At 40.2% G+C, this 11367-nt stretch overlaps 1 protein-coding gene across 1 annotated transcript; it reads right to left on the bottom strand.

Annotated features, from left to right (window-relative positions):
- Positions 1–513: 513 nt before the first annotated feature.
- On the bottom strand, positions 514–10777 carry LOC121279941 (glutathione S-transferase A-like). Its single transcript, XM_041191520.1, has 6 exons — positions 10527–10777; positions 10275–10340; positions 9970–10075; positions 4534–4652; positions 3572–3660; positions 514–785 (listed from the first exon to the last, which is right to left on the bottom strand). The coding sequence occupies exons 1-6, from the start codon at positions 10692–10694 to the stop codon at positions 653–655; spliced, it is 681 nt and encodes a 226-aa protein (XP_041047454.1). The 5' UTR covers positions 10695–10777; the 3' UTR covers positions 514–652.
- Positions 10778–11367: the final 590 nt, after the last annotated feature.

Genomic DNA, 11367 nt, shown 5'->3' with positions numbered 1-11367 from the left:
GCAGGCACATGGGAAGACCATTTGCAAGCTTCCCTCCAAGTGACACCACCAATTTGGAAATTCCAATTGTATTTCTTTGCTGGGCCCAAATCCTGGAAGCCAATAGCACTGACCACAGACTGCAGTGGTTCATGAAAGAGGCCTGGCACCAAGGGAAATAAAACGCTGCTCTTGCCAATGATGCCCACATCCCAACAAGTTAGTTAACAAAGTACCTTTAGATTGGAAACAAAAACAAAAATACCTGCTGAGTTTTTCCAGGTCTGACAGCATCTGAGGAGAGGAACACAGTTAACATTTCAAGTCCATATGACTTCAACAGAAGAAAGGAAACCATGGTTCTGTTGAAGAGGCATATGGACTCGAAATGTTAACTGTGTTCCTCTCCACAGATGCTGTCAGACCTGCTGAGTTTTTCCAGGTATTTTGGTTTTGGATTTCCAGCATCCGCAGTTTTTTGCTTTTACCTTTAGATTGGTATAGATGAAGGTGAACACACTCAAAAGAAAGATGCACTTGTTACAATAATATTTTAATAAGGTTTAATGCAACAATGACAGACTGCACCATGACAGAAGTTAATCTTCTGGACATTGTTAAGTGTCAAGGCCAAAACAAGTAATGGATATGGGGTCTGTTACCAACATGAAACTCAAACATCTTTCAAAGTGTCCATGGTTGGAGGGCTCTCCTTCCAATGGGGAGGCCATGAAGCCTGGATGCTTGGTCGCTCTTTCACTCTAGTGTAGTACTCCACCAGCTTGGGATATTTATCTGTTGATAATCTAAAACAATTAAAAAGGTTTTTCTTGTACACAGTGGAATTCAAGGCACAGCTTCAAACATCACTTCCCCTATACACCAACCACTTAGGCACATTTGCCTATGCTGTCTTTTGGTCAGCTATCATACATTGGAAAAGACCATGACTTAGTGGTATTTTATCATTTCACCAAACTGTTTAGTGGTTAAAGTGTTTCCAATGGCACAAGAGGAAAATTGATATTTGTAGGTTTTCTAGAGGTTAAAAGAAGTCTGAACTCACCTCACATTATATAGTGTGTATTTGTTGGATTGAAATTCCATTTGGACTAAATTATACTTTAAACCAAAATCTAACCTAGATCAGAAAACTATCCTAAAAGACTGAAATAATTGGTCTGAAGAGGTAGGCAAAAAAGGGATAAGGGAACAGAGTTCCCACAATGTGTACAAGACTATATTCTAAAGAATCCAACAGCAAGGACTTGCTACTGATCTGGTAATGGAAAATGAAACAAAACAAAGTAGTAAAAGGGAACATCTAAGCAATAGTGACCAAAATAAAAGCAGTTTAGGATAAGGACAGAAGGAAATAAGCATAACAAAGACCAAGGTATTGATTTTAGTTGGGGTGGGGGGGGTTCCAGAACAGTACTTGGAAAAAGAAAATTGACAATAATATTGGCATGTAGAATAGCAAAGGAAGCGTTCAGAGCTCAGGAAAAAGACTAATTGAGACACTATGGATGATAAAAATGGCAGGGGGTAGAAAACAACAAGCACCTGGACAGCAGAGGAGACAAATTCAAGGGGGACTACAAAAAGACTAGGGCAGAAGTTTAAAAAATTGAAAGGCAAAGAGGAACTGATACTAAATTGTGAACACAAGTCAAATATTCTTTGGGCACAAAATGGAGAAAGTCAAATTAAGGTTAAAACTCAATTAAAAATAGCAGAAACATCAAATTATATTGACTAGGGAGGCAAATCAATTGAGCATGATAGAGGAATGATTTGAAATGTGTCACATTTAATATGGAAATAAAATATAAAATTCTAACAATAAACTGCCTGGACAGATTGCATTGGCATATTCAATATCTTCCCTATATTCTTCTAGAAGTACTATTATATTAATTTATAATTCATCATAAAAGAAATAGTACAAGTCCTTTTGTACAAAGTATGTTATCTATTCACATGTCCAGGGAGCTATAGAGCAGTCAGCTCATCAGCAGGAGAAACAAATGGACAGCTTAGTTAAAAAAAAGAGAAAACAGAAATACATCTAGAATTCAAATCATATTGGCTTTTCCATTTTCATAAGGGAAAGATCAGCCTTCAGTGAAGTTAGTCAAGCAACTTCACTGAAGAATAGACAAGAGGTAATATAGTAGATACATTCAATCAGGTATTACAGAATAACGAACAAGGTTAGAGCAAGTGGAGTCAGTGGACAAACAGAATGAATAGCTGGTTGGAAGGCAGGAAGGAGAAATGGGGTAAAGGATTGGCTAGAACGGAAGTGGGGTAAGTGGTGTCCCACAAGGATCACATTTAATGATTTAGACTTCAGAATAAAAAAAATCTTAATTTGTCTGCAAATTTAGACAGATAGTCAAAATGGATGGTACCAATCACAAGACAAGCACATCTGAAATTTATTTCCCAATTATAGGTGGAGGCATTAATTTGGCAAGAATAAGGAGTCACATATTACTTAGAAAAGAAGCATTAAGTGAGGTAGAAGGAAGAAAGGGATTGGGAGTACAAATAAATAGATCACCAAAAAATTGCAGCAGGTTAATGAGGTCATGTTGAGCACTAGGTTTGAAAAGAAGGGATGTCATGCTAAGCATATATCAAGAAAACAGTCTGGTTAGACCATGCTTGGAACATTATGTGCAGCCCTGGTTGACATACAAAAAAAAGGTTAGAGGCACTGGATAGAAGGTACTGAAAAGAGATTTGCTAGATCGATAACAGAAATGTAAGGTTATACCCATCAGGAAAGGATTAACAAGTTACATTGCTTTTGTCAAGAGAAGGCTTAGGTGTGACCAAATGGGAGTCTTAGCTATAAAAGAATGATAGAGTAGACTGTTATGATTGGTGGGCAGAGCAGAACTAGGGGCCAATCAATACAAGATAGTCACCAACTGAGGGGAGACTGGCATAGTTGCAATGTCACTGGACTAGTAATCCAGAGGCCAAGGCTAATAATTCTCTTGGGGGGTGGTACAGACATCTGGCATTGAAAGTTAGTCTTAGTAATGGCAGCCATGAAACTATCAATTGTCATAAAAAAGCCATCAGGTTTACTAATGTCCTTTAAGGAAGGAAATCTGCCATCCTTTGCTGGCCTGGCCTACAGGTGACTCCAGACCCACTAGCAAACCCCTCAGTTCTAGGGCAGTTAGGGTTAGACAACAAATGCTGGCCTTGCTAGCATCCACATCCCACAGAATAAAGTGAAAATAAACAAAATCAGGAATTCAGAAGCAAACTTCTTTAAAAAAAATCTGAATCCTGGTTAGAATATGGATATTACCACAGGGAGTAATAGACACAACTAGTATACACACATTTAAGAAGAAAGCTACTAAAAGGAGACTATAGAGTATTAAGATAATTAAGGATAGAAGCATAAGTCAAGCAAAACACCAGCATGGACTGGTTAAGCTGAATGGTATGTCTGTGCTCTGTTCATGTTTAAAAAATTAGAGGGTGGCTTTACAAATCAATTTTTGAACTAGAGTCCCATAAGAAATGCAGACAACTGAAGCACTGATTCATAGTAGCCACTTACCCAAAGCGAACAGCATAGGCCACCTGTGGGAACAGCATTACATCTGCCATTGTGAAGTTCTTCCCAGCAATATAGGAATCAGGACCCATCTGGAAGAGCAAAAGAAATGAAGCTTAGTGCGAGATTACAGTAACAGTTCGGAACAGAGTATCCGCATTTTAAAAAACCACTTCAAAACTGCTCGTGCTTAGTAATTAGGATTATTTTACCACTTAAAAAAAGTGTAAGAAATAGGTCTAGTATGTTCGTACCAATAAAACACCCAGTCAAAAAACTGGAAGGATAAACAAATCATCACCTCATTACTTCCATCAGCAGTAGAGGTTTACTGGGTATTTTATCCTTGCAGTTTCAAGGAGCAAGTTGTTTTGCTTTATTTAAAGAAAGTCCTGGCTAGTAACCAAATCTGTATCAATTGTTATTGTTCAAATGAAAGCCTGGTCAGCCAAAATTTGCCCCAGTGATACAATCAGGGGAAAACCAAAACCTTTACAGTCATAGGATTTATTCTATAATAAAATTTCCTTCTTAAATTTAAGGAAAAGCTTGTTTGTGTGAAGGCCAATTAAAAATGGAGCAATTATAAGGCCAGCTTTAGAACAGGTTCTAAATGAGGAATAAACTCACCAATTCCCCCTCAATCATGAAGGCAGTAAGATAGTACGGTATCACTAGAATATGCATACACACTGGACATTTTGCAGAAAGCCACCTATACACACAGGGCTATAAAAAAAAATTGAAGTACAACATCAGGCTGCACTAATACCAGGTGCTTTTGGTCTAGAAACTCTGTGGGTTAACCTGAAGATTTGCTTCCACAGGAGGGAAAGCTAAATGTGATGGTTTCAAATGACAGCTGTTTAAGTGCACAAATGCAGCACCAGATAGTGTTCCTGTTTACTGAAGTGATTTGCTTCCTGTCTGACAGTTTCTCCATGCTCACACTCCTTGTTCTTTACCTTTTCAAGGTATCCTTCCCACAGCATCAATTCTACATTCAGTGCCTTTTTGTTCCTCTCAACAGCGGAGTCGTGACGCTCGTTCTCTGGAACCCTCCAGGTATAGTAGATCACAGCACCTGCAAACAAGTGAGATAACACTGGCATGGAATAGCGGTTGATAACCACAGGACAGTGAACTAATTTTGGCTCAGGGTAAAAAAAAGTGCTGGAAATGCCAATAAAGAGCTAGGACTTCAAAAAAATGTAAACTAAGACCTGCAGGAGTTTTACCATTCAAGAGCAAGACTGGTTAGCAAAAAAAGTGTAGGATTCAACAGCAGTTTGAGAATTCTACTCAGGTATGACTTCTGTTCACCATGTATGTAAATATCTTGAATATTGGATTAGTGGGAATACTGTTGAAATTGAGAGGACATTAAGCTAAAGATAATGTAAATTCTTCTGATTACTAAAAAGGAAACCACAAGAAGATAGTAGGCCCTTTCACCACTCAATAAAATTATGGCTGATCAGACCGTCACCTCAAATCTTTTTGCCTTTCCTTCTAGCCTTCCCATAACCCTCAACTCCCTTGCAGGTCAAAATTTTAAATGTATTCAAGACCAAGTTAGGCAAATACCTAGCCAGGTACAACATACCAAGATTAACAACCCTTAAATTTCACCTCATCTTTGGTTCTAGACTGCCCCACAAGGGGAAAACATCCCCTCAGCATGTACCCCATCAAGTCCCTATTGAAACCAGATTCTGAGGGATCACATTCTTCTGAACTCCAATGGGTAGAATTTCCCCTTATTCATTCATGGGATGTGAGCATCGCTGACTGTCAGCATTTATTGCCCATCCTAATTGCCCTTGAGAAGGTGCTGGTGAGCTGCCTTCTTGAACCACTGCAGTCCATGTGGTGTAGGTATACCCACAGTGCAGTTAGGGAGGGAGTTCCAGGATTTTGATCCAGCAACAGTGAAGGAATGGTGATATATTTCCAAGTCAGGGTGGTGAGTGGCTTGGAGGGGAACTTCTAGGTGGTGGTGTTTCCAGGTATCTGCTGCCCTTGTCCTTCTAGATGGTAGTGGATGTGGGTTTGGAAGGTGCCAAGGAGCTTTGGTGAGTTCCTGCAGTGCATCTTGTAGATGGTACACACTGCTGCTACTCTGCTTCAGTGGTGGAGGGAGTGAATGCTTGTGGATGGGGTGCTAAGCAGGCTGCTTTGTCCTGATGCTGTCAGGACAAGCTTACAAGTACTGTTGGAGCTGCACTCACCCAGGCAAGTGGAGAGTATTCCATCACATGCCTGACTTGTGCCATATAGATGGTGGGCAGGCTTGGGGGAATCAGGAGTAACCTACTGCAGGATTCCTAGCCTCTGAGCTGCTCTTGGAGCCACAGTATTTCTATGTCTAGTCCAGTTCAGTTTCTGGTAAATGGTAACCCCCAGGATGTTGGATCAACCTTTCATCCCAGGAAACCTCTGAACTGTTTCCAATATCTGTGCATCCCTCCTTAAGTAAGGAGATCAAAACTGTACAAGTGTTGCCGCTGTCTCACCAATGCAGGGTAGAGTTGGAGCAAGACTTCTTTACTTTTATACTCCATCCCCCTTTTTCCCCCCCATTTACCATCTTGCCAAAATCAAAAGTGGCAGAAGTAATTGAATATCAAGTGCATGACATAAGGAATGATATTCTAAAACTATTACAGAATCAACAGGCATAGAACTGTTAAAGATTCCTATTCTCTCAAAAAGCAGCACCTGCATCCATAGACTGAGATAGTGGCCTGGAGAGATATGGGCTATATTGAGGTCACCTTGACATTGTAGACATTCCTGGGCTGGCAAGCTGGAAATTTGTACCTTTTAATCTATGCAGGTATCTAACCAGAGTGGCAGCCAGCAGGAGATAAGCTAAAAATAGCATTGAGGCAAAGTGATGGACAGGGGAGGTTACAGCTTGTATATCTGTCCCTCTGTCATTGTTCAGATGGGATCAAAAAGTGATTAACGACACCAGTCCCTGGATACAAAGCTTGGAAGGAGAGAATCTTCAATCTTCGAGATGGAAGACGACTGGAGAGAGCACTTAACATCTCAACTAGCTTGGAGACAGCTGTGAATAGAACAGACAAAAGACTACCACCCTCAGATGCAGAAACCTTCAGTCCATTTGCCCTCAGGTATTGTGAGCCATCCTCACCCATCACAGATTGTATGCCTTCCCTTTCTATTTAGCTTATGCACTGTATTTAAACGGTTCCTTCTTAAATTTCTCTAGAAGCACTTATGAGTTTAACCCCTTTTTGGGTAATCTGACACCCAAACAAGCAGTGACACAGCTTGGTCAAAAAAAAAAAAAATGCTGTTTGAGGCAGGGGGCAACATGGGGGGGTGGGTGCAGTTGGTGGTTAAGATTGGTTAGTTGCCACAAACAAAAGCAGCACCTTATTTGGATATGATCTTAAAGTTATGGAATAAATGGTTTTTAAATGGTAGGAGGTAGAGAGCATGAAAGTTAAGTTTAAATAGGGAAATAGGGAACCCTTACAACACTCCCAAAAGTATTCCATGCAGCTTTAGGCTCCACACTATAGGATAGATAAAATACAAGAGAGGATACAGCACTGATTCACCAAGAAGCTGCCTGGTATGTGGAATTATGAAGAAAGACTTAAAAGTATTGGAGATGTTATAAGAGGTGGTTAGAGGTATTTAAAAAAGACAGAACCCAGTGTGGGATTGAGATTTGGGGACACAGAACAGGAGGAAGTAGCAAGCAAGCATCAGGGCTTTAGAAGTAGCCATTAATGCTGGGACTAAGTTGATCTCTCCTGCCATAACTTGTGAAAATCCTATTCATGCAACATACTGTGTGCACCAAAGTTAAGGCAGTCAATTGAGATTTCCAACATCCGCAGTTTTTTGTTTTTATCTTGGGTTAGTCAGACATGATCTACCTCAAGATGACTTCCTCGATGTAAGCTAGTGCAGAAGATGTATATATAGGCTTCAAAAGGCACAAGACAAAGTATCTATTGCACAACAACCTTAGAAAATAGAAGCACTTGGCATTACAAGGATTGATGGCAACATGGGTGTGTAATTAGCCAAAGGACAGAAAGCAGACAATAGCTGTGAATAGACTTTTTCAAACTGAAGAGAAATATACAGTTGGATCCTTCTGGAGTCTGTATTAGGGCCAGTGTTTCCTGTTTTTGTACAGAATGACCTGGATTTGGAAATAGGCAGTACGATTTTGAAGTCCACAGATTGCAAATTTACAAGATAGTAAATAGGTGGCCGGCAGTAAGATAGAGGCAGCTTTCAGGAGAAGATGCAGTCTGGTGAAATGGGCAGACATTTTATTTCAGATGTGAGGAGTGATCATTTTAGGTTATGCAGCCACTTCATTTTGTTTCTTCCAAATGATTTTTAGGTGGTGAAGGAGCAGGAGCAGAGGGAGAGTCACAAATCTTTGGTGTCAAGGTAAGTTACTAAGATCCTTATGAAAAGGATATGGAATGCTACATTTTATATTCATTACTCATATTCACAAAATGATCACAAAACCATTACAAACCCTCAAATGGAGTATCATGTACAATCTGGACACTACACTTATAGGTATGGAGGTCCAAGCCTTAGGACAGAAAGTTTACAGAGGTGGTTTAGCAGGACGAGGGATTTCAGGAGCTGGAATTGTTCTCCTTAGAGTAGAGAATATTAAGGAGAAACCCAATAGATGTTCAAAATTGAGGGGACTTTAATAGGGCAAGTGAGTCAATAACAAGGTCAGATTTTAAACAGCTTGCAAAAAGAACCAGAGGGGAAATACCTTTGCAGGTAGGCTAAGACCCATAGTGCACCACCTGAAACAGTGATGGAATCAGATTTCACTGGAACATTCAGAAATTACTGGCCATGTGCTTCAAGAGGACTGGTTTACAGCATATTGGGGAAATAATTGCTGGGGAGTGGGACTTGATTGGACCACTCTTTCAAAGAGTCACTCCAGGCCAAATGGAGTCCTTCTGTGTTGGAAGCTAATTGTTCAGAATCCCCCAATTGAAAAATGAGAGGCACCCATAGACAACTTGATGTGAGAAATTGTTCTCACTTTCTTCACCATCATGGTGGCTGTTTTCTCTCCTAGGTTAGGATCTCTAATACAAGAACTATCGCACCCCTCCCAGCTCTTTAACCATGAGAAGAACAAGCCATTAAAGCACTTGGCAATTGAAAGGATTTTGGAACCTTAAAATACAAAATTGGACCTCAGCTTTTATAAATCTTTTCAGCAAGGAGACATTAACTTATTTACATGCAACATAATTAGATTGTTTTTTTGTGAAGATTGGATAGGTAGGCATAGTTGCACTCACCATGAACTAAGACCATTAATCTCCTTAGCTAAACTAGTAATGTTCAACTACAGTACAAAAGCAGCAATATGTAGATATCTACCTCATATGTGCAGCTAAAATGGGATGAAACAGCACTGAACATTAAGACTATAGCTATTCAACGCCTTGTAGAACAATCCCTCCAGAGATTAAAAACAAAAAACTGAGGATGCTGGAAATCCAAAACAAAAACAGAATTACCTGGAAAAACTCAGCGGGTCTGGCAGCATCGGCAGAGAAGAGTTGACGTTGAGTTCTCATGACCCTTCAACAGAACTGATTGAATATTAGGAAAAGGGTGAAATATAAGCTGGTTTAGGGTGGGGGGGGGGGGGTGGGGAGAGAGAAGGGGTGATGTGGTTGTAGGGACAAGCAAGCAGTAATAGGAGCAGATAATCAAAAGATGTCACAGACAAAGGAACAAAGAAGTGTTGAAGGTGGTGATATTATCTAAACGAATGTGCTAATTAAGAATGGATGGCAGGGTACTCAAGGTACAGCTCTAGTGGGGGTGGAAAATCCCTTCAGAGAGACTGAAACCACAAATGGAGGCGCCTAGGGAGACTACTTTAGAATTCAGGAACTGAAAAAAGACAGGAAAAATGTTGCAGACGCTGGAAACATTTGGATAAAGAGAGAAAATAGGGCTTTCATTTCACTCCAATGACATTTCATTCAATTATAATAAAATAACAACCTAAAATATTAACTGCCTCTCTCTGTACAGACACTATTCGACCACGGGAGTGGATCCAGCATGTTCTTTATTTTATAAACTGTACTGAACACTATTTTTTGCCCAGTTCCCTACTTCACTAACAGATTTTCACTGTCGAGTTGCCTTATAAGTAGTTCATGGGTTATAAAGTGCAATGGGATGTCTTGAGATTGTGAAAGATCGTTCGATAGTTGTCCTCAAGCGATTCAATCTATTATGCACGGTTGGTAACTCTGGTATGTACTGTGCGTTTTTAAGAAAAAGGAAAAACAAAACCATTGCAACAGCTGCAATATCGCAAAGCTCAGGGGACTTACCCAGTTTTTCCTGCAGAGCAAGGACCTCGTGCATTCTCTGGTAGACAAGAGCCTGGTCATCTCCGGAGTCGGGGATCAGCTGGTTACCTTGGGATTTAAACAGGTTCTGCAGGAGGCAAGTGAAGAGAAATAACGAACGCGTTCAGCTTAAAACATGGGACATATGCCACCAGCAAGAAGCAATGACATGGAACCCGCAGCATCTCCAGTTTCTATAGTGGGAGATAATCAAACATTTAATAAGTCGCTTAAAATAGCTCGAAGTTTTCAATGAATTCGTCTTTAAAAAAATGAAAGCCTCTTACCTCCAAATACAGACAGGCTCCAAAAGATTCGTTCAAAATAGTGTCTCCATGGCGGAAACTGGGTAACTGCAATAACAATTTGTAAGTAGTTTTTTTTTCAAAAAAAATTCTAAAAGCAGATTTTTAATCTTTTGCACACAAATTTGAATATTTTGCACCGCAGCCTGCATTTTACAAACTCTCTCTTCTATCACAAGAAACATAGAAATCTTCTCAAAAGGGGTAGGGTAATAGCAAATTATCAGTCATCACCTGGCCCCTAGGATTTATTGCCATAACTTCAGCCGATTTATGTTCCATCTTCTCGAAAGATAACATCTTGTGCTGGTATCCCTGCAATTTCTTCTCTTCCAAGGCGATCATGATCCTCCAGCAGGGCGGGGAGCCGGAGCCCCAGAATAGAAACATACTGTCAGCCATAGCTCGCTCACACTCTCAATGCATCTCTATCCAACAGCTCCTCTTTATATAATCACACTGCCTCGCTCCCCGTCAACATTGCCAGAAGTGACGCATTTTATCAAACCCACAACTCCCAGTGCAGCACCATCTAAAGGCGGGTATTCATTCCGTTTTTCCCCAAAAAGATTTTTTTTAACTTAAAAATCCAACTAAAGACCTTAAGTGTACATTGTGTAACCACTAACAGCAGAGATACTATAGCAATTATAGTTTTGGGAAATGTAGAATTGCAGTTTTAAGAATAATCCTGTGCTGTAAAATCACATGATCTGTGTAAACCAATGTGTTAACATAAAAACAAAAAAACTGCAGATGCTGGAAATCCAAAACAAAAACAGAATTACCTGGAAAATCTCAGCAGGTCTGGCAGCATGGGTGGAGAAGAAAAGAGTTGACGTTTTGAGTCTTCATGACCATTCCACAAACTATCACCACATTCAACCCCTCTGTGTTCTTTTGTTCTTTTGTCTGTGATAGCTTTTGATTATTTGCTCCTATCACTGCTTGCTTGTCCCTACAACCACACCATCCCCCCACCCACCCCGCCACCTTAAACCAGCTTATATTTCACATGAGGACTCGAAACGTCAACTCTTCTTCTCTGCCAATGCTGCCAGACCTGCTGAGTTTT

This window comes from Carcharodon carcharias, chromosome 7 (assembly GCF_017639515.1).
Source record: "Carcharodon carcharias isolate sCarCar2 chromosome 7, sCarCar2.pri, whole genome shotgun sequence".
In the NCBI taxonomy this organism is placed as follows: Eukaryota; Metazoa; Chordata; class Chondrichthyes; order Lamniformes; family Lamnidae; genus Carcharodon; species Carcharodon carcharias.
The sequence above is the reverse complement of the archived record's forward strand: the minus strand, read 5'-3'. Positions and strand labels throughout refer to the sequence as shown.